The 24,051-nt window shown below is 39.8% G+C and overlaps 1 protein-coding gene across 10 annotated transcripts in view; it reads left to right on the forward strand.

Moving 5' to 3' along the window:
- RUNX1T1 (RUNX1 partner transcriptional co-repressor 1) overlaps positions 1-24,051 on the forward strand; it is a 771,548-nt gene that overhangs the window by 717,527 nt on the left and 29,970 nt on the right. For 9 of the 10 annotated variants that reach the window (XM_044065460.1, XM_044065459.1, XM_044065462.1 and 6 more), the window contains 2 exons: positions 712-780; positions 14,282-14,472. In XM_044065460.1, the coding sequence (XP_043921395.1) occupies positions 712-780; positions 14,282-14,472 (260 nt within the window). Of the gene's footprint in view, positions 1-711; positions 781-14,281; positions 14,487-24,051 lie in introns of all 10 variants that reach the window. The other variant, XM_044065467.1, reaches the window with a different exon arrangement.

Consider the following 24,051-nt stretch of genomic DNA (forward strand, 5'->3'; position numbering starts at 1 on the left):
ATTGGTAGCTCTTTTGTACGTATTCAGAAACAAAAGTTACTTTGAAATTGTCTGTTGCATTAGTTGCAGCATCACTGTGATCATAATTTTAAACACCAGTGTACTTTTCAGGACAGCCCATGCACATGTCCTGTAGATAATAGACTTAAACTGATCATGAATTAATTGTCTAGTCATGGTTATGTTTCTTTGTCTCTTTTTTTCTCTGTTTCAAAAACCTGCTTAAAACCATTTTGTGCAAATGTATTTTGCAGTTGTAATAATGTATTCTTTAAAGGTTTGTAATGCTCCTCTCTGGGATGTAACGAGAGACTGCCATTGCATTTGTTCTTTATGCTGTCCATAAAGTGTGCACCCAGTTGTGATTTATTAGAGTGCTGTGCTCTGTTTTGCTTTTACAAAATGTTGCTTATTTCATAAGCATGTGTCTGTTGTGGAGGTGCCACGGATTTCTATAGCTTTGCTTGTGCACAGCAGGTATAGATAGTCAAAAAAGTGTCTTAAAGGCTGAAAGCAGCATTGGAGAAACCAAATAGGGAAGTAGTTTGTACACTTTAAATGAAACAATAAACAGATGTTTTTTTGACATTTATTTTCCTGATTTTTCTTTGTGAAGTGCAAAAGCAAAAAGTCACAAATAGTACCACTGGGTCATTTAGGTTTATGGACAAAGCATTTACTTATATTGTTGCTTTTTTTTTTTTTTGGCAGAGTCACATCGGGAATTCCTTCACAGACCGACTTCTGGATATGTGCCAGAAGAAATCTGGAAGAAAGCTGGTAAGAAACTTATAAGATGCAAGCTCATATAGTCTACTGTCCACTGTATCCTGTGATTAGCCTGTGAGCATTGGTCAGGAATTAGACTGACGAGTATTAGTTAATGAAAAGTCATCTTTAAACATCATCACAGCTGAAACAGCCAGCCGGCATGGGGTTAGCTCACTACAGTACACCGTGCAGAGTCCTAATCATTACAAGGACCATAAGAACTATAGTGATTCCTTGTTGATGCATGTTAGGAGCTTTATATATGAAATATTTGCATTTGCTATGGAACATTTTTGATGAGAATTAGAGCTGTTTACTGGACATCTTTTAGATAAGATTTGAGATTTAGAAATGGTTTCCTCTTTAGTGAGTAGTATATCAGTTTGAAAGTATTATAATTTGTAGCCCAGCCTTTAGAGAATATAGCTTGCTGAAAAGACGTCAGCTTCAGTAAAATATTAATAAGCTCTGTTGCTGAGTGCTGAGAGGTCTTGATTTAAGCTGCCTTTACATTTCATAAAGATGGTAATAAAATTGCAGTCTGTATATTTCTCTGCTTACAGTTTTTTTTTCACGTGATCAGAGAATGTTTGCAGTTGGTAATAAATATTCAAGCACCTTGCAAAATGTCCTACCAATTCTCTTTACTGATCTGTGTATGCCTGTGGGACTAGAATAGAAATGCATAATTTAAATATAAATTGCCTGATTTGCATATACAATTAGTCAAGCTGCAGCTTTGATCGTAAGCAAAAATTATTGTCCTGTATTGCCACTTAGATGGAATTCTAATTCACCATGAATATTCAAAGTAAATTAAACTGTGGTTGTACTGTTCAAGGGTATGAAATTCTTGCTGCAAAATTTATCGGGGAGTAGTGTCTATATACGTGTTTTTGAATATGTTACAGAAAATCTTAGTGGATGCATAACATTTTAATTTGTCATTGCTTACTAGACTTGCACTGCTATCGTTTTCACCATAGTGCTTAGAAGTATGGTTTTAACACTAGATGTAAATTGCCACTGTGCAGTTCACCTATGTTTGTATATTTATGTTCACTATCAAATTCCATTGCAAATGTATGTTTTTAATTAAGCAGAAAATTTAATTTGGCTGCCTTTTTTAAGTGGGTTAAACAATTAAGCTACAAACACTTGAATGAAACATGCCATAATTAGTTTTAATGGGGTGTTAATTGTGCAAGGTTTGCCAAGTTAAATAATTACCGCTTATGAAATTTTCAATTAATCATTGTCATTTTCCTTTGAATAAAGTTAAAAATTCTGACAGATAAACTAATTCAGGAGGAGTATATTTTCCTTTTGATAATTAAAGCTTATTCTTTAATTATCATTGAAAAGATTCCATAGAATTTTCCCTATTTCATGCAACATTATTAGTGAGCGTTTTCACCTTTGGTCAACTTTACTTTTGGACTAAGCTAAAGAGCAGACCAGGAAAGATTTATTTAGCAACAGTGATTACATCCAATGCCAATCCTGTTTTCAGAAATTCAAAATTACCTGTAGTTTGCCAAATAAAGCAATCCCTTACATTGTTCTAAGTTTCTGCATATACATAGCGAGACATCCATTGGAGCTTTATTTGTAATGTAATCTTTGCTAACCAGGGTAAGACCCAGTGTCATAAACATTTTTTTATCAGTTGGCATCATAACATCTTTGATCTAGTTAGTGTCTTAGTCACATAACCTCCAGTTACGTACTGTTTTGCACACCTGCTGCCAGTCATTATGTCAGGTGAACAAGACTGAAATTGATACTACATTTATTTAGTTAGTTTTAATTGAATAAGCCCCACTAGGCACAATTTCATTTTTTCTGGACACAGCAGGAGTTACCTGGTTTAGTGAACTGCCCAGTGTCTAATACTTAGAAAGTGCACATTGCCAGATCCATATTTAGGTATATAATGTATCCTGATGATTATTTTGCATAGAACAAGAACTTTGTGACAGTTTGTGTTTTGACAGGCTATACAATGTTTTAAAATTGTTTGTCATCAGTGGTTTTTGAATGAAGTAAGTGTTTTGCAATCCAAGCGCAGACCTTTGAAACTAGGAACTCATAGGTTTCATCCCACCATGCTAGTGAAATTGCTATGAAGTATTTAGTGAGCCGTGTGGCTTCCGTGGTTGGTATGTCCTTCTGTAAACTTAAAGGGAAATGGGAAGAAGTTTACTATGTCAGTTATGTAAGAGAGAGACACGTATAGCTACTGCAGGGCGCTCACACTTATGGCCTGTGACACACTTTTTTATGCGGCCTGCAAAGCTTTTCTGTAATTATTTAATTACATAAAAAATAGAGTTCCTTTTGATAGCAAAGCTGCACTAACAAATTCTTGACTTTTGCAGTTAAGTTTGTCCGGGGCTTATTTGTTGAATAGTACATTGTTGCCTTTTCTGTAGGGGCATACTGATGACGTTATTCCCGCTTTTCATGCTGGTTGCAGGTTTTACTTCTGCACTTGGATTTGTCCAACAATAGAGTTTCATTGTCCATACCGGTCAACTGTCCAGACGTGCACAGAATGTTCAGAATTTTCCCTCATATGTTTGGTCTGCCCTCAAAAAATGGAGTTTTTTTGGCAAATAGATGAGGAGTTCCATCAGTAAATAATAGATATTTGAGTTTCAGACTTCATATCCTTCAGCAGATGCACACTAATGCAAAACCTTTATTCTAGCAACAATCTAAGTTTATCAGAGCAATATTTAAAATAAAAAGTCTGTCCCTGATTTTTGGACCTTTGCCCCCCCCCCCCCCCCTCCAAAAAAAAAATAATTTTTTGACTTTGTCCAGAATTGTTAGTTTGAGAGGTATAATGGGTATGTTGTGTACGGTGGTGGTGGTGGGGGGTAAGAGAGAAAATGAAATACCATCACCTTCAGTTGCACAGGCTTTTTTACGGGAATAAAGTCCTGTTTTATCTGGAAGGATGGGAATTATACTGATTGTTACAGGTAAGTAAAATCATGATTCTGGCAGGGTTTTGGTGCATGTGGTTGCACTAATTTGTCTGTAGTATGAAAATACATTGGCTCTTGGACAAATGTTCCACGGCAACTTGTTTGTCTATGATACCTAACTAAAGTTAGGAAAGCAGAAAGTTGTATTGCATGGCAGTGGTGACTGTCAAACTAATATCCTTCTTAAAATAAGGTCAGAATAATTCTGACCTTATTTTTAGTTGGATGTTATTTTACCGGCTACAGTTAAATTTACTATATATGGGTGCAGTGTGTTTGACTGTACACTTATTATATCAGATATTTAGTTAGGGGAATTGCTTTGTTGAATTCTCAGTTCATTGCATGATGTCAGCATTTTTTGTGAGATTACTACACAGTGATGAGGCTTGCCCCCCATAAAAAGTTTTCTGTTTTTTATTTTGTCCCTTTTATGATCAAGTTTCAACCATTTGTCAAAATGCCAATTTATTGAGTTGGTGATGTACTAAAATATAATTTTGTGCATGTGTGTGTGTGTGTGTACAATATAAATTTACTTTTTTGTTGTTGGGGGCTGTTGCTGAAGTGGAAAAATAAGGAGAGACTGGAGTCAGTTTTTCAAGTTCTTAACCTTGTTGGGGAATTGAATGTTGCCTGAGGGGGATTTGCACTAGTAATTATTGTTGGTTCTTGAAAGATTTGTATACATGTGCTTGCTTATGCGTCATTGTATCAGGATGCATGCCTGAAACATTTAATCATTAAACTTTACAAGTGATTTTCTAGACCTGTGTTCATTGCATGTCCAAAAGCTTGGTTATTCTGGCTAGAATGTGTTACAGCCACTCACTTCAATTTTATTTTGATGTCAAATGTACAGTTCCATCGTTTCTTAGTAAGAAGTTTTCATGCCATTTATGTTGAGATGGTTTTGCATCCTTTTTTGTTTAAAACTGATGCCTTTTTGAAGCTGTGTGTGAATATTTACCTTTGTATCTCACTATATTAGTGTGCTTGTCAAAGGCAGGTAAGTCAGCTGTGTCCTTTAAATGTGAATTATGTTACTGTCCTACTTAATTTTAATTGTGCAACCAAAAGCTTGTTATTGTACTAAAAAGCAAGAGGGGCTGTTGATGTGGTAATCATTAGGGACAGTTTTTTTAATTAATGGTATGATAATACATTTTTTGCATTTTAACTTAAGGCCATGACTTCGTCACCAGTTATTTGTAACTGAGACCCTCTTTCAGTATGTTAACATAATTTGGGGAGTCAGTGACAGCACGCAGATTACAGTCATCTGCAAACTCAGTCACAGGCTGAGCCTGTGGAACGCCAGGTCTGCTATTGGAGGTGATTGTGCCTGTTTTGAACTTGTGGGTCCTGTCGGTGAGCCAGTTGGCCACTCACCTGACGAGATTGGGATTTGCGCAAGTTATGTTAGTTTTTGATGATGTCTGACTGGGTGATTGTATCAAAGGCCTTGGCCAAGTCAAGGTAAGCTGTATGTATTGACTTTACCTCATCTAGGGCCTTGGGTGATGGTCTCAAAGAAGTCAACCAGGTTCAATAGGTAAGATCTGATCCTGACAAATCGGAATTGGGTGGGGTCAAGTGCTTGGAGATTGCCTATGTTCTTGTTTATGAGATCCATGATAATACACTCCATGTGGCTTTACAGCTTTGTCAAGCTAATGGGGAGATAGTTTCTCGGGTCAGTAGTAGCACCACCTTTGTGCAAGGGGATGACAATGGCAGTTCTCCACTCTGCTGGATTGAAGCCTGAAATTAAACTATGGTTGAATAAGGTGCTCTATGGTGATGCTAGTTCTTGCTGGAGATGGTGCAGAATACGGCCTTGGATACTGTCAGGTCTCATGGAAGCTGTGTTCTTTGCCTTGGATAGGGCCTTTAACACTTGATCTACAGAGGTGTGAGGTGTGGGACAGGTATCAGGGATGTCAAGTGGGTCTTGGGGGGTAGGGTGGTGAAGTTTGCACTGAACCTATTTGCTAGCAGGTTGGCTAAGTCAGCAGGATCAGTGTAAGTGGTACCTTAAGTACTAATTCAGGACAAATCTGGGCTTTGCCATAGAGGTTCCTCGGATAACTGAAGAAGGACTTGTGGTTTTCTTTTGTTTCAGAGGCTAATTTCATTTCATAATTGGCTTTGGAGGTTTTCACTAGTGATCTAATTTGCTTGTTGAGGCTAAGGAGGAAGTTTTTCCAGTTTGGAATTTGTTCATTTTTACCCTTTGACAACAATTTCTTCCTTTTGTTGTAAAGCTTGTTGATAGAGGATGTCCACCAGACAGGTTTGTGATTCCTTGAGGAGCAGGTTTTAGTTCTGTTGGGTATGTACAGGTGCTTTTATACTGCATTGGCATACTGTTCAGCTTAGTTGTTTGCATCTTCTGAGGGGGGGGGGTAGTATGAAGCTACTGATACCCTCCCTTAGGAGGTTGTAGTCAACTTTTGAGAATTCCTTTAGCCTGGTTACGGCTGGAGAGGGGTTGGGTTGGATAGAAACTTCGAATGAGACAGACCGATGATCTGATCTCACCAGGGAAGAACATACTGTGGGAGTGGTGCAGTGGTCGCTCATGTTGGTGAGAACCAAGTCCAGAATGTTATCTCTCCTTGTGGGGGATGAGACGAGGTCTAGTGTGTTAGAATTGTTGAAGTCAACAAATCGTTGGGTTAGTGCATTAGTGCAGGAATAGTTTACCCAGTCTATGGTGGGGTAGTTGAAGTAACCAAGGATCAGGGTGTTGGGGGGGGGGGGGGTACCATGATGGAGTCAAGTAGGTCCAGGTAGGAGGAGTGAGCGTCTTGCATCATGGACGGGGGGTCTATAGCTGGCTTTAACTTGGATGGGTGTCTTGCCAACTGTCAGTTGCACCTGGAGGAAATCCAGTATGTCATGCTGGCAAACCAGTCTGGAGATGTGCCTGTCCTTAATGAAGATAGAGACTCCACTACCCTTAGTCTTTCTGACCTCATTTTGGGGTCAGAAAGTGTAGAATGGAGGTATAGCCTGGTAAGGCAGGTGTGCTCTCTGCAGCCCCAAGCCAAGTTTCTGTGACTGCATAGACATCAGCATCTTCCAGTGTAAGGAGAGCCTCCAGTGAGTGCATTTTCAAGTTAAGGCACCTAGCATTAAGCAGCATGACCTTCAATTTGCTTTTTGACAATTCTTTTTATGTTGGAAGATTTGTCTTTGGCACATAGCCTAAAAAAGGCACAATGGGGGAGGCAAGAGCCTTGGCCAAAAATTCAGAACCCCAGGGGTGACAGGTGGAGGCCATCTCTGGCAAAGTATTGAGGCCTGCCAACCATGTCATCCCAGGCAGACAGATACTGGATCCCCTTGGAAAGACACCAGAAACTAAGCCAATTGTTAATCAGTTATTTTTTGTTATTGTGGTATTATTCTTGGTGAAGGTAGCATGCTGCCTGGTTCACATACTCTGAGAACTCAACCATGTCTCTCTTCATATAGTCCAGGGAGGTACGTCTCAAGTCATTCACTGCCAACATGGACAATGACCGAGTCCTACTTGTACCTGTTGTGGAAAGACTTAAGTGTGTGCGTGATGTGGCAGATTCTGGCACCTGACAGACACCTGACTGTGACCTTCTCCTTGTTGAGCCTGGTGAGGGGGGCATCAGTGTGTCTAACTACTGAGTTGCCAGTGACTAGTATTTTGGTTTATTATTATGCCTTATGGGCTGTGTTGGTTTATTGTTATGTCTAATGGGCTGGTATTTGTGAGACACTGGTGTGTTGTCTACTGTGTGTGATGATTGGTGTTGTGTGTGAAATGTTTGTGTCTGTGTTTTGGGGGGTCTCTTGTTTAGATAAGTTTTTATTGGGGACCCCTGCATAGATGGGTGTGTGTTGTGCTTGGCTGTGTGATGTGGGTGTTGTGGTATTTCTGCTGGCAATCTCCTCTTTGTCAGGAGTACTGACTGTGGTGCGAGAGAGCATGGATTCTAGGTTACTGATGCAGATGCATTTCTTGAAAGTAGAAATATTGTGTGCTAGGAGAAGAGGACTGTCCATGAATATGAGGAAATTGCTACACTGTCTCAATATGCTCATGTCAACCATGCTGGCAGAAGAAACGGATGGGAATTGTCCAGACATAGTGTTCTGAATACTTGGCGAACTTATGGAGAGCAGGATTTGATAAGGGTTTGACCACAAAAACCCTAAATGTAAAATAACTGGCCTGAAGCACAAGTGTTTAAACCAAAACTGAGGTGCTTAGAACAGCAGACAAATTTAATCAGGCTACTAACAAGCAGTAATAAATACAGAATAAGAGCACTTGAACCCTTAAGTGCACACAGAACAGCAGTGTAAGGTAATAAAGTAGGTAGAACACAGCTACAGTAAGAGCAGCCGAATAAAGTATAATTTTTTTAAGCATGCAACCTGTGCTGAGAGATGTGAGTACTCAGGTTGACAATCTCACATTCGACCATCATGTGGCGGCAGTGGTCAGAAAAACCTTTTGGTTGGTTCATCTCATAAGTAAAAGGATTGCATGCAGAAAAAAGGGGGTTAGTACTCTCTGTAGTCCTCCCTCATTAAGCCTATAATTGAGTATAATGTCTCGTTTGGTATGTACCTCTCCAAACACCTGCACCAATTGGAAAGGCCACAGAAGTACCTCACAAAGAGAATCCATGGCCTTCAACATATGTCCTATGCGAACAGGCTCAAATCACTATCACTCTACTCGGTATCATACAGATTGCTCAGAGGTGGTCTGTGTATTGCTTACAAGGCGATATCGGACCCTATCCTACTAGAGATGCTCCATATCCGTAATTCTAACTCCTTGTGCATTACCCACTCAATAGGCCTAAATCTAATATGTGACATCAGCAAAACCTGCTGGGTTTGCCTCCCAGAGGCTGCCCAGTCTCTGGAATAGACTTCCCATACATGTCAGAGTACCTCACTGACCCCCTTCAGGAGTAACCTTGATGAGTGGATGGGAAACCACAGATTTGTCCCATGTCCTCCATTGACAGGGGCTGCAGGTGCTAACTGAGGGTTCTTTTTTGGGGGATAAACTCTTGACTAGGCTTGCAAGTGCCCCAGGGCCATTAGCCTAGTAACCTCCTATGATCCTATGTGGTAGAATTGCTTTCTTCAGAGTTGTACAGTTACGTAGCTTCCTACTAAGAATGTTTCATGGCATGCCAGCTAAGAAAGTTTTGTATCCTTTTTTGTTTCAAATTGATGCTTCTCAGAAACCTTGAGTATGTATGTTCATTTGTGTGTTACTATATCTAGGCACCTGTCAGAACTATTTATTCCGTATTGTGTTTTGAGATGATTTTGCTGTGCTTTGCAATCAAAAACTTGTTACTGTGGTGCTGACAAACAAGAGGGAATGTACTTTGTATCAGGTGCAACTGCTTGCTCATACAGTTGTGTAGTTGCATTGCAAGAACGCTTCGCATCATTCATACTAAGGTTTTGCATCCTTTTTTTACCTAAAGCTGTTGTGTTTGTAGAAGGCTTGTATATATGTGCATGCTTTGTCACTGTATCTTAGCACTTGTCAAAACCAAGTCAGTTGGTAATGCCCTTTCAAAACATAATTTTGTTGTCCTGTTTTCATTGTTCAACTGAAATCTTGCTTTAGCAGCCAAGTTAAGGTTTCATGTAATTCATACTAAAAATTTTTCATGCCCTTTTTTATGCAAGACAGCTGTAATGTACATTTTTTTGTCAGTGGCCCTCAGTAGTACGTACTGAGCCACATATAGCCGTTGAGGTCATTTGAGTTTGAAACCCCTTAGCTACAACTTTGTTGTACTTTTGCGTTTACCTGAATGTAAAGTTTCAGTTATTAATTCATTTGTTTTTTAATGTGTCTTATCCTTTTAATGATTATGGGAAGAGCTAAAGTATATCCTGGGAGCCAGTAGGTGTACAGGTGTAAGGCAGAGAGCCAAGCCTAGAGAGGCATCCAGCCCATTGCAAGGCATTCAGGCATAGACATTACAGGATTCATGTTGATAAATTGATGAAGACTCTGCCCAGAAGGCAGCCCGGCCAAGAACCATGTTGGAGAGCCAAGCTGTTTGAGACAGCAGTGCTTAATTGCTACACCACTGTGCCACACAAGGTTGCACTTTGTGACATTGCATAGTTTGGTGGCCTGTTGGCTATAACCAGTCCAGTAGAAAGTTCTTAGAAGATGCTGCTAAAGAAAAACGTTCTTATTTAAAAATGACTTTCTGTTGTTGAGTTTTATTTTTCTGTAGTTGTTAGTGGTTGGAAATGACTGTGTACTAAAGAAGTTGGAGCACTGCAGACTGCTTTCCATCTTCAGACTACACACATGGATTTCAAGGCGCAGACAAATGTCTGCTTTTCTACAACAGTGGTAACCATGTAACATTTAACACATTTAAGCAATTAATTGGCAGGAAACAAGTGTAAGTGTTTCAAGATGTCACAGTGGTAGAACTGAGCATTTATGGAAAGAAGATGCATTCAGTATGTAGCTCATGGTGAACAAATTGCACTATCCATTAAATGTTTAGGATAGCGTCTTAGTGTTCCTGGCATAGCTTTGCCAGTTTAGCAGGCCAACTTTATAATAACAGTACTACATAAGTGACACCACTGTCACAGCTCACCACATTAGTGTTTAATTTCTGCATCCTTTACACTGCCCCAGGAATTTCTTCCAAGGTGGAATGGTAATTTTGTGGGAGTAATTGCCCTCCAGTTCTGGGAATGTTGGGTTGAACAAGTTTCCCTAGCTGCAGATTGGTGGGGGGGTTGCACTAAGGAAGGGATGTGTGTTTATTCATTTATAGTATTTGCTTTTCTTACCTTTTGTCTTTCCTTGCTTGTCTGTTTTAGACGGATCATGTAATTTAGTGTGCTTTATTCATTAAGTTGTAAGCAGTCTTTAGACCATGAGCAAGTCAATTAACCAAGCAGTGCTTTGAGGCAATTGGGAATTCTGGGCTGAGCTTCTCAGTCGACTCCTAGACTACAACATGCTTAGTAACTTCATATGCACCTTTGTTTGTGTTTCTTCAGTATTCATTTGCAAAGAATATTGCATTAAAGTTTCTAGTTAGAAATAATTTTGAAAAAAAAAATATTAGAACAGTGCTGTGTTGTGTCATTGTGGCTCATACTTTGATGTTTTCTGCAGATGCAAACATATCTGCATGCATAAGAACATTGATTGCTGAGTAAGGATGCAAAGATCTCTTATGGTGGTACGCACTTAACATTTAGGAGGTTTGAACACGCTTAATAACCTTAGCATAAAGCAAATATACATAATGAGCAGGGCTGTAGCAAGAGAATTTGGGACCCTTCGTTACACACCTATTTGGTGCCCCCCCCCAACTGACCCTTAAAAATAGATGGGCTTACAAGTTCTCATTAAGTAGGCACAGTCATTTATTAGACAAGATCGTAAACTATAAGACTTTTGACAGTAGGTTTATTAGATAAATAGCTTATAGCTTGCAGGGTGTTTAATAGTGGACTGTGATTGTTTAATGACAGCAGGTTCCCCAGTTCACCCCAATCTTCAGTGACACTGGTGACAAGGCACCTTTCTGCTCTAGAATTTCTAGGTAGTCCCTTTATCCAGCATTATCCATGTCTGTTTTGTTTCAAGTTTCTTACTACATTTATGCATTCTTGTTGCATTTAAATATTGTGTATGCATTCCACACTGGTGTTCATTCGATGTTCACAATATGAGCACATTCTTGCCACATTTTGAAGTTATCTGCATACTGTCTCTAATTCGAGAAGTTCTAGGTAATTGAGTGTTTTGAAATGGCTTAGCTGTGATATATTATCTTCCTTTTCCTTTTTAGTTAATTTTTTTTTTACATTCAGGATTTTCCCCTACACTCTGAAAATGTGTATTTAAACAGATTTGTATCATATTTTATAGTTACAATCCAAAAAAGCAAGGGGCTGATAAGTAGCATTACAGAATTACATCTACTAGCCACATTGGGAGATTCATCACTACATTATTTGTTTTCATTTTGTTCCAGGAGTTTGCATCAGTGTCTTATATAGATTGCTCAGCCAGTTTCATACTTTGAATGTTTTACAAAGGCTGCCTTTGCCATATTTTAAAACTGCAGTTTTGTCCTTTCCACATTCCAGACTGTTTTATCATATTTTTTCAGAATATATCACTGTCAAAAATGTTACAAAGCATGTATTTTTGTATTGTAACTAATAATCTTTGCAAAGTTTCTTAATGTTTTTGAAAACTAACCTGTAGTAACTAATAGATGCTAAAAGTTTAAAACATAAAACCAGATAAACATACAAACAGTTAAAGCAATGCATGTATAAAAGTGTTGCACCATATAATGTTAATACTTCTTCACACTTCCTATGTTTCAATCACTGAAATGCTTTTTAAGTTTTACCTTGTACACTTAGGTTTGGTGACAGGACATATTTTATTCCTCTGTTACCAAAACTCCAGGAATTTGCATAATGTTCTAGCAGCTGCTGTGGTGCTGTGTCATAGTATCATTTTTGTTCATTTTCTTGACAAGCTGAAGTATGTGTACAACATGTAAATGACAGTCATCTGAATTCTTCCAGTATCTGAAAGTATACATTTAAAGTCAAGGCCACGTGTTATACATAGTGCTGAAGTGATTGCCAAAATCAAAATGTTTGTGTATTGCACTGCTTAATATATGCCATGCTAGTAGCATTTGCAGCTTTGCTTCTTAATCTGTTCCAGATCATTTGTGCTTGTGGCAGGAGCGCATTATATTTGCATGTGATTGTTCACATCTCCAACATAAATTCATCTGACAAAAGCCTTTATCCTCAAGTCTGATGGATGGTAGGGGATGTTGGTCATTTTAGTGGTTTAAAGTGGTGAATGCTGGTGCTAGGAGAGCCAGTCATTTCTTCCACAACTCAAGACTATATTTACCACTGTTAATGTGGATTGTAAATTCCACATTTGTTATTCCATTCAGCGGTGAGGACTTCAGATAGTTTTGGTTAATTAAATAAGGAAATAAAGAAAGAAATACGTAAAACCCACGGCACTGATAGCTGGGCATAGAATGTATCTCTCTACCGGTCAGTTGAAATAGTGTTCTGAGATTCAGTGACTTTAGGTGAGGCTATGGAGTGCCTTAGTTTAGAAAATAATGAGCAGTATTGACAGTATTGGTTTGGATGGAATAATCTAAGCAACGCTTTTAAGGTAAGTGTACATTTCTGAGCTCTTCTTACCAAGGTTACAGACATACACCAGAAAACAAATTCCTTCATTTAACCAGTGATTCCTTAAGTATTTAAGTATTTGTTTACTCTTGTAGGCGTTCCTGATCTACATATTTATACATACATTTATTTACACACACACACACACACACACATATATATATATATATATATATATATATATATAGATCTAGGACTGTTGAATGAAGCTTCAACAGTCCGAATCCACTATCACCAAACACACTTTAACGAAAGCGATTTCACCGAAAAAGCACTTTCGTTGAAGTGTGTTCCAAAAAAAAAAAAACATTACATTTACGTTTTTGCAGGGGGGCAAGCCACCCTGCACCCCCCCCCACTTTTATATTCTCTCTCCAAGGTCGCACTACAGTGGGGAAAAGGGAATTTTCCCTTATCCCCACTGTAGTGCGATCTCCGCAACAGGCATACTTACGTGAAAGTGCTTCTTCGGTGAAATGCACTTTCACGTAAGTATGCCCGGCTGTTTCACATTCGGTGAAATGGCTGCTCGAGCATTGGTCCTAGACCCATATATATATATATATATATATATATATATATATATATATATATATATATATATATATATATATATATATATATATATATATATTTAATATCTCTGCCTTTATCCTCTGAAACAAATTGTAACCTGTATTTAAATAGATATATTTAATACCTCTGCCTTTATCCTCTGAAACAAATTGGTACCTGTGTATAACATGAGCAGCACTTTATCACCATCCAAACCATTCTTGAGCCACAGATGTGTTGTCAGATTATGAGACATTTTTTCTTCTCAGTTAAACATTTAAGTACATGTCATAGTAGTAGCACAGTGCTAGAGACGGGACGATATATGAGCTGTATTGTGTGTGTCTGCCTACTTGTTGCTGCTTATTTAATTAAACCAATTTATAGCCACCCTATTGATTAGAGTTGTGTATATTTTTCAAGCTTTCACTTTTTTTGTCGAATGCATATTAATTTACTAATCTTCGAATATTTGGTATACTAAGCATTTTTTGCTCTTGTCATGCAGTTCTGTTTAGGAAATATTTCAAACAGGTCTGACTATGTCTACTGCTTTAATGTGTGGCTAGGGAACTCAACATGTCTGCAGTGTTAATACATAACTGCTTTTTAACACTTGATATGCCTTATTTTAATTGGAAAATGTAATGTTTATTCCTCTAAATGGCATTACCTGATTTCTCTGTAATTGAACTTTACAGAAGAAGCAGTCAATGAGGTCAAACGTCAGGCAATGTCTGAATTACAAAAAGCTGTATCTGAAGCTGAGCGGAAAGCCCATGAAATGATCACAACAGAAAGGGCAAAAATGGAGCGCACAGTTGCTGAGGCTAAGCGACAGGCTGCAGAGGATGCGCTGTCCCTTATCAACCAACAGGAAGACTCTAGTGAGGTAAAATATCCATGGTAACTAACAATTATTTCATATACATATACACTAGTGATCCTCCTGATGCAGGCCATTAAGGAATGTAATACCTCCAGTAATTACACCTTTTGTTTCTGCTGATTATTCCCATTTTTGTTATAAAGTAATTCTTTAGTTTGTGTTTCAGGTCTTTTAAGTTTGATCAGTTTAGTTCTTTTTGTAGAATATTTGTGCTGGTTTTTATTCATGGTATCAAGCTTCTGTCACACAGTTTAATGCCTCATCCCCTTCCTTTGTTGCCCCAGAACAGTGTTTGTACTATACCAGAGTGCATCATTAATGTTTTCATTTGAGAGACATTGCTACCCACTGGCCACCCATATCCAAGCTGTCAGTACTTGTAGCAGGTTTGGACTGTCATTACACAAAATACACAAGTGAGAGAAAGTGGAAGTTTTGACATGCTCAGATACAGACATGTTTAGCTGAAGTAGTGATGTTACATTGTGATAGGTTTCTATGCCACATCAAAGTAACCAGCTTTACAGTGAGCCATTTAAACCACAAAGCTGTTTGTAGTTGCATTTAAACATACCACATATCTCAGGCTTAGACACAAATTACAGCATTGCTAAGTATGGCAATGCATGGCCAGACCTAGAGCATAGCATTCATAAACCCACAATACTACCTTTTACTGTAAGCAGTCATAACCTCCTCTTGCATCAGGTGCTCACTCCTACAACCTCAAACATTGCCACTTAAGTAATGGGTCAGCTTGAAACAAGTGCTTTATTGCAGGGGTCTCCCTGGACTCCCACCATGTGCAGGGCACATCCCCTGAACTTATATATATCAGCTGCACAATTGGTCAGGTTTGTGATGTGAAGACAGTCCTTAAAATAGTATACATCACTTTCAGGCATTCACTAGTTTCATTGTAGCAGGAGTGAGCAATTGTTTTCCAGGATTTCGGGGATCGAGGGTACATGAGAATGTCACTCTACTGGTAGATAAAGTAGCCTAGAGTTTTGAAATACGCATTTTCTACAGCTTTGAGTGCTTATATGCCCTCTGTGGTTCAGTGTTTACTCTTTACTCAGCACTATTTTACTAGTGTTTCCAGGTTTTTCTTCAAATGTACTGTCCAGAGTTTCCTCAAATAATTTTTGTTGGCAGTGTAACACCACTCAAAAAGTACTATAATTTAAAATTTTGTTCTGTTGCCCAGCCCGTTCTATATATGACATTGTCCTGCAGTTTTCACTAGTGGAGAAATGGGCATGTAATGCAGATGAAGTGTAGAAGTACTGACTGTAACACTGACTAGCGTTCCCCTCATTTTCTACATAATGCCCAAACATTTTACTGCACTTTACCCCTTGAAAGGGAATTATTTTAAGATAAATCAGTTCTCAATCTCAGCTATGGTCATTCTAATAAAGAAGTAAATGGGTAAAAAAAGAGTGGATCGGCTCTACCTGGTGTCCTGCCATTATTTATAAAACTGCATGAAAGAGAAGAATGTCCCAGAAGACTAGGAGAGTCTGCACTTGTTGAAATCCCAGGTAAGAACTGAGACTGATTGCTATGGGAAGCCATTGTCTAGCATTTACCTCAGGTTCACTTGTCAGTTACAAGCTTTATCATAATCAGGATCATACTTGCCATCCTGGTTAGAATAAAGCAAGTGTAATACAATGACTGTGCATATGTTTTTATTTTTCCCACATCCAGCTGCAGCTTGTGTTGCCATCCAGCATACTCATGAATGATTAGGGCACCCCTCCAGCAGTTGCAGGTTTCTTGGTTGCCAGTTCAATTTCTCCAAATGCTTAGGGTTTTTTTTTTTGTCAGTACAAAGCTTGACAGGAATGGACCCAATTCCTGAGTTGGGGCATAATTAAAGATGTCCTTCCATTCATGTGTTGCAGTATTCCTTACATTTTGGGATTCCCTGTCTCAGCAGCCCAACGTACAGCCAGTATACAAAAGCCTACTGCTGCTTTAAAGTATGCCGTACGTCTCATATGCTCCTTGCAATAGTGTAGGGCATAAAGGTGACGTCCAGACCATCCTCAGAAAATCTTTGCCACCAGTCCAAACGCATCTCTTGATCATCGGGTCTGAACACCTGCACCCTGTTTACTGGTCTCCAAGCCATTGCAGATAAGTGCCCTGTTGTGGTTTTGTTTTTTCTTGACTTTTAGTTGTTTCTGGAGGGTAATGTCATCCAGTAAGGGTAAATGTGCGGGAGACAGATTCCCCATAAAGACCGCCATGAACAATATTTGTTTTGCCCAGATGCCTCTCACAACCTATTTCTTGCTCCATTTGTCAGGATTTCATACCGAAGACTCTACCTAGTAGGTTGTCATCCCTAACATTGTATCTAGAGAAACAGCAACTCAAGCATCTCGCTCAGGATACTATGGAAGGAACTTCCCGCCCTGAGGGTCAGCTGTTAGAGAAGTGGAAGGTAAAGTAACCAAGACCGGAATCTTTGTCTGTCCAGCCTCCGCTGGGCATTTGTACTGAGGTCAGTGAGACCCCAGATGGTTACCCGGCGTTATCAGATTCCTCTACAGCAACAGGGTTGTAGGCCAGTGGAGATCCAGCTTTTGGCATGTCTGATGAGGCTTTGCAGATATCTGCTTTAAATGGTCAGGGGGAACCACGGTTGATTTTTTTCCCATGGGGCCTAGGGGTGTTCCTCAGATTTTAGTTAGGGGAAAAAGTCCCAGCTACTGTTGCTGAATGCCATCCTGGGTCAGAGCCTTCTAAGTTTTACAGGAAGACATCCCATTAAAGAAAAAAAGCTAAATATGTCTCTCCTGCTCCTAGGGATCCACAGAATGAGTGGCAGGCCTTCACTCAGGGTTTGTTTAATGCTTTGATGGCATTAAAACCTCCTCTGGGCTTCTGTTCCAGCCCTCCCTTGGTCCTCTACTCTCCTTAAAAGGCCCTGGGAACAGGATTCCTCTGTGGAGGAGTTGTATTCTGATGAGGAATCTCTTGCTTACTCTTCCCAGATTTCTTCTACTTTGGCCTATCGGTCAGAGGAAGAGGAATATAATAGTCATGATATTCCCTTCGAAAAAATTTCTTTTGGGGACACAATCACCAGGATGATGGAGTTTTTTAAATGGGATTGTGTTTAGGTCTCTAAAATCCATAAGAGGTACTATGAGTTGCTGCAGATGGAATTTTCAAAACTTTCTTCTATTCCTCCTGTTTTGGATGCTTTGTTGTATGCATTTTCCAATGCCTGTAAAGCTGATTCTCTTCCCCCTGCCTCCAAGAAACCTGATAAGTTTTATAGGGTGCCTGAGGACTGTAACATTTTGTACAAATGTCCTAGGTGGTGTCTGTAGCCTCTGACAAGCCCTTTACCTGCTTCCTTCGCCCAAGTTACTGCCTTCTGATAAAGATAGCAGAACCATGGAAAGGCTAGGTAAGAGGGTTTAGACTTCGGCTACCTTGGCTTTAGGGCTATTAATTATCAGACCCATATATCCAGGTATGTGTTGGCTGTCATTTCTCAGGCTTGTCAGGTTATTTCTGATCTCTCAGACTCTAAGGGTAAAAACGTCTATTCTTTCCCTGTTAGGGACTTCCTCTCAGGTGGTTCATCTTTCCATCAAGTGTAGTTATGGTGCAGCAGATGCCTTTTCTAGGGCTACTGCTTTTGGTTCAGTGATGAGGAGGTATTTCTTGACTTCGACTTCAGCCTTTGCCTGATGATATCAAGGCTAAGTTGATAGATGCCCCTCTTGATACTAAACACGTATTTAGGGAAGCTGCTTCTGTTCAAGTCCCTTCAGGATAAGGGGAAGGCCTTACAGGAACTCAAACGTGTTTGTCTCTCCTATGCCTAAATTTCAAAGAAATTACCCCAGTAAACCTGCCTTTGTTTTCAGGCAGTCTTGCCCTCCTTACAAAGAGCAAAAAGAATGGCAAACAGGCTCCTCCTGCTAAAGCTACTCTGAAGTCTTCCTTTCCAGATAAATCAGGCGCTGTCTGACTATCCGTGTCTTCTCAGCCACATTTCTCTTTCTCTTCACCTTTCTCTCTGTCTTCCTGTTTGGCTTCAGATTACTCAGGATTCTTGTTCTCTCCATTATTCGCCAGGGATATTTCACAGTGTGGAAATTCCGACCCCCTTTTATGGGCATTCCTCAGCCTCCTCAAGAACAACTCCCTTTTTCCCAAAGATACTTTGAGATCTTTTGACTCAGGGTACTATTCAAGAGGTGCCTTTGTCTGAAAGGAGGAGGGGGGGGGGTTTGCCCCAGAATGCTTTTAGTACCCAGAAAAGAGGGTGCTTGGAGACCAATTCTAGACCTGAACACTTTCCTGAAAGTACCCACTTTTTGAATGTTGTCCCTTCAGACTCATTTCTTCTTTTGCTTCCTCAGGCTTTTATGGTGTTTCTGGATCTCAGGGATGCTTATCTCCATATTCCGATCCATCCCCTTTTCAGGGAGTTCTTGCGTTTCTCTCTTGCTTCCTGGAATTTTCATTTCTCTGTTTTGCCCTTTGGCCTTTCATCTGCCCCAAGGGTATTCACCAAAATGCCTTATTCCTGTGCTTTTTGCAGGCTTCAGGCCTCCTGTCCAGAGATCCTGTTGCAAAATCTTTATTTTGCCATTTCCCTTCTTCAAAGCCTGGGGTTCACAATAAACTTCAAAAAGTCTTCTCTGACGACTCCTCAGGATCATGTTTTTCTAGATTGCAGGATTCAGACGGTGCCTATACTGGCATCCTTGCCTCCTCACAAGGCCTTAACTCTTGTTTCCTTCTTTCAAACTCTTCTTCCTCTGGCCTCCATTACAGACAGAGAGTTTCTGAGAGCTCTGGGTTTCATGCCATCCACCATTCCTATGCTTTCTCTGGCCAAACACCACATGAGAAAGTTGTAGTGGTTTCTGAGGTCAGTTTGGCATCAACATGCACATCCTCTGGACTTTGTAGTTCCTCTTCTTCCTTGTCTCAAGAAGGAACTTCACCGTTGGATATAGCAGCTCTCTAAATCCAGGGCTCCCTTTTCATCCTCCTCTTCCCTCTCAGGAACTGTTCAGACACTTCAGATGTGGGATGGGGAGCAGTGTTTGGCTCCCTAGAGGTACAGGGGGTGTGGTCACTTCTTGACAGCTCTTCTCTGGCTCTTCAGGCTTTTCATCTTCTGGCTTTTCATCTTCTTTTCTCCCCAGGACCTCTCAAGGTATTTTCAGACAATATCACAGTGATGTGGTATCTGAACAAACAGGGGAACAAGATCTTATCTTCTTTGCATATTGGGACTCCTGGTGTGGTGTGGGATCTTGCTGTCCAGTATCAAGTGACCCTTCAGGCAGTTTACATTTCCTCAGGTGAAAACACTGTGGCAGACTCTCTGAGTAGGTCCTTAACTCAATCCCATGAATGAGTTCTTCACAGGGATGTGTTTTTCGACATTGTCAACCAGTGGGTTACTCCTCAAGTAGCTCTCTGCCTCTCCTCTGAACAGACAACTTCCAATGTTTTGTGCCAGAATCACAGGTCCTCTGGTGTGGATGGTAGACACCCTCTCTTTTTCTTAGAAGGGGATGTTTCTTTATGCATTCCCTCCACTTCCTCTCATTCCAAAAGTCCTGTTCAAAATTCAACAAGACACTCCCAAAATCTTGTTGGTGACTCCCCTTTGGTCAAAACAGCATTGTATCCTCCTTCTTCTGCATTTAGCCAAGGGCAGTCATGACAAGTTACCTCACAGGGTGGACCTACTCACACAAGACAAGGGATCTCTCATCAATCCCCACCTGTCCACTCTTCATCTAACACTGTGGGTGATAGGATTTTGATTGCACATAGACACCTTTTTTTTCCGAGGATGTACTTAGGGTCCTGCAAGAGGCCAGGAAACCCAATACTACAAAATCCTATTTATCCAAACAGAAGAGGTTTTCTGTGTGGTATCTCTCTCATAACCTGGATCCATTTAATGTGGATGTTCCTTTGGTTTTTTCTTACTAGTGTGAATTGTTCAATGGTTTGACCTATTCTTCTGTTAAGGCCCACTTGTAAGCTATCTCTGCTTGTCTGCCTTTATCTCCTCCTTTAGCTTCTAGATTTGAAGCTAAACAGCTCCTTAAACGCATCCCTCATATTAGGCCTCCCAAGAAGCCTGTTTCTCCTCTTTAGGATCTTAATTTTGTTTTGGGGAAGTTGACTCAGGCTCCTTTTGAGCCTGCTGCTTCAGCTTCCTTACAACATTGCTCTTGGAAGACTGTTCTTTTGTTGGCCCTTACTTCTGCCAGACAGGTGTCTGAGCTTCAAGCCCTTATGGCTTGTCCTCTTTTTTGGTGTTTCATAAGGGCAGGGTGTCCTTGTGTACTAATCCTTCTTTTATGCTCAAGGCGGTTAATGAGTTGTCACTTAGTCTATTCATTTGCCTACTTTTTTCCTCTTTCTGCAGTTTGACAGAAATACTTTGGATGTGCATAGACAACTCAGATTTTATTTGCATAAGACTAAGTCTTTTAGAAAATCTGATCAGTTGTTTGTCTCCTTTCATCCTAGGTCCCTTGGTGTATCTGTATCCAAGCAAACTATTTCTTCTTGGATTTCAAAGGCTATTTGTTTTTATTGTACTTTTCATGGTAAGACCCTTCCTTCTTCTGTAAAGCCTCATTCTACTAGAGCTGTGGCTTCTTCTGGTGCTTTTTTAAAGGGAGTTTGGTACTAATTCTGTTCTTGAAACAGCTACCTGGATTTCTGTGCATAATTTTACTAAGCACTACTAGTTGGATGGAATCTCAAGAGATGGAGCTGGTTTTGCTAGGGCCATCCTTTATGGATTTCTAGAGGGCTCTGCTGGTCCTTCCTCCTCCCAAGTTTCTTCTTGGGCTTTGACACTCTCCCAAAATGTAAGGAATACTGCAAGAAATGAGTTGAAGGACATGGTACAGTTGTGTAAAATCTTACCATAAGAGTAGATGTTCTTTCCTTCACTGTTGCAGTATTCACTCCCTCCCTCCTCCCCCTGGTCTATTTCCCTCCTGGATGTACTGCTACCTCTTGGTTTTCCTTGGACTGGCGCTCCTACTGAGGATATCAGTTCTGAGGATGGTACATCCAGATGTCAACTTTATGCCTTACACTATGCGAGGAGCATACGTGTGATGTGTAGGGTTTACTATTGAAACCTTGAGACTGCATAGGTCGACCGGTCAAATGGTCAATCGACCGGTCAAACAGTCAACCTAAAATCCTGACTCTGGAACAGCGAAATTGTGGCCAGGTCAAAACTGAATACATCGACACCCATAGTTCGATGTGTTCAACATAGCAGGAGGTGATGTCAGTCACCCATGCTATGCAGCTTACCGTACAGTGACATTCCATAGTCAATGGTAAGTGTATTTTACTATTTTGAAGGGGAGTAAGCCCCCCTGCACCCCCCCCCACATGTGGGGGATCTGTGCCCCCCCTGAAAATCATGTATACCAACTCTGAGATTGCCCTACAGTGAGAAAATGGGTTAATTCCCTGTTCCTCACTAAACTGTGATCTCCACCCAAAATTCTGAACTCAGATACTTGAACTACACTACCCATTTGATGTGGTGTAGTCATTGTATTTGGGTTCACAAAACTGTCCATTGGAAAACTGCATTTCGACAGTGTCACTCTCGATTGAATGCAGTTCGCAGTGGTGATTGTAAACTGACATGCGGTGTACCTTTAAGCAGCAGTAGGCTTTTGTATACTGGCCTGACATTGGGCGGCTGAGGCAGGGAATTCCAAAATGTAAAAAAATGCTGCAACAATGAAGGAAAGAACATCTACTGTTATAATTAAGATTTTACACAACTGTGCTTTCATGAAATCAGTATTGCTTCAGTCTTTTATGTTAGCCAAGAGTGCTCCTCTCAGCACCTGAAATTTGCACAGAATTGTGAATTGCAAGCTGTTTACAAGGTTAAATATGCTTAAAATCTTCACAGGCTCAGAATCAGCCTTATCTTGAATAGTAAACATCTGAGTGATGAAGTGTGACACAGCTTGGTAATAAAGAAGAAAAAATCTGTAAACTCCTTAGTCATGGATATTGTCATATCTTGGGTATTATTGGCTAGGCTTGTACAGGCTCTTGTGCCATTTGCCTAGTAGTCACCTATGGACTCGTCTTTAGACTTGTCTTTTTCTTTATTTTTATTTTTGTGTACTTGAGACAGAATCTCATTGGTCTTGTCACCATTGTCTTTCCCTTGCTTGCAATATGTGTGCTTGTAATCATGAGTCTTTGAATATCTTTCCTCAACTTATTTCAGTTCATATGTTCATTTTTTTCTGTTTATGGGGAACTGTTTTCTTACTGTAGTGGACTTTTTGTTGTAGTGCACCTCCCTGATTTATCTCCCATGTTTGCTTAGCCTAGCTAGTTTCATTCTATGTTTTTGTCTTAAACAAGAAAAGGGAACAGACTTTAAGTCATGTGTTGCTGTGAAACTTTCCTTGACATCTTTGCTTTATTGTGATTATGGCAGATATGTGATCATTTCACTGTTCATTTGTAGTCTGTTGCAGGAAGGCTTGCCTTCACTGTTAAACAGGTGTTAATGAAAATATCAGCAGAGTTTTTTTTCTTTGGGAAATGTTGTTCTATTTTCTTCTTTAGCAGTAGTGCACGCCTATGTGTGGATATCACAGGATTTACCTTTAATTGGTGTAGTTTGATCAAAAGGGTGAAGTACGCTTGAACAAACAAAGCCAACCATGAGTAAATCCTGTGATACCAACACACAGGAATGGATTATTACTATTACACAGTAACATTAGTGAGAAAGAAATTGCTTACCCTTAAATAATGTGATTGTATAATGACACTTCAGTGTTCTTCCACCTTTTGCATCAAGAACTGATGTCCTGTGCATGCGTATGGCACTTGCGTCCATACATTTTCACACAACATTAGTTCAGTAGAAGAGGCAGAATGGCAAAGGCAGCGTCTCCATTGTGACATTCCTCTTTTTTTTTTTTTTTTTTTTTGTCCTTGTTCTACATATTTAATTGAAACACCAGAACAAAACTTCTGTTTGGTATTATTAAAGAGAATTTTGTTGTGCAATTTAAAAAATCTGATGTCATTTTCATTCATTCCTCAACAGTTCGGGTTCGGATCTGATCCTCTCCTCTGACGTGGCTCCTTCTTTCAGATCATAGAACATTTGCTCTCTTGAGCTCCTCCCTTTACCCCTAATGCCCCAGCCACCTAACATACCTCGGATCTCGTTTGATGTCATTGTGATCAAACATAGATTTTAAACTCTCGAGCAGTGGGTATAACTTTGTAACAGTTCTTGTTGGCCAGTAAGTTTAACCTTGTCAGTTTTTTTTCCTTTAATAGCCATACTATTATTTAGTACTGCTCTCTGCTCCCTTTAGAACTGTATGTGTATATATATATATATATATATATATATATATATATATATATATATATATATATATATATTTTTTTTTTTGTTTCCCTTGTACTCTTGAGTACTATTAATGCCATTGCTGGTAGTCTTATAATTGTTCTGCTTGTAGTACTTATTAGTACTTCTTATTTTACAAT

The sequence above is a fragment of the Protopterus annectens genome, chromosome 3.part0 (genome assembly GCF_019279795.1).
Source record: "Protopterus annectens isolate FY-2018-M chromosome 3.part0, PAN1.0, whole genome shotgun sequence".
In the NCBI taxonomy this organism is placed as follows: domain Eukaryota; kingdom Metazoa; phylum Chordata; order Ceratodontiformes; family Protopteridae; genus Protopterus; species Protopterus annectens.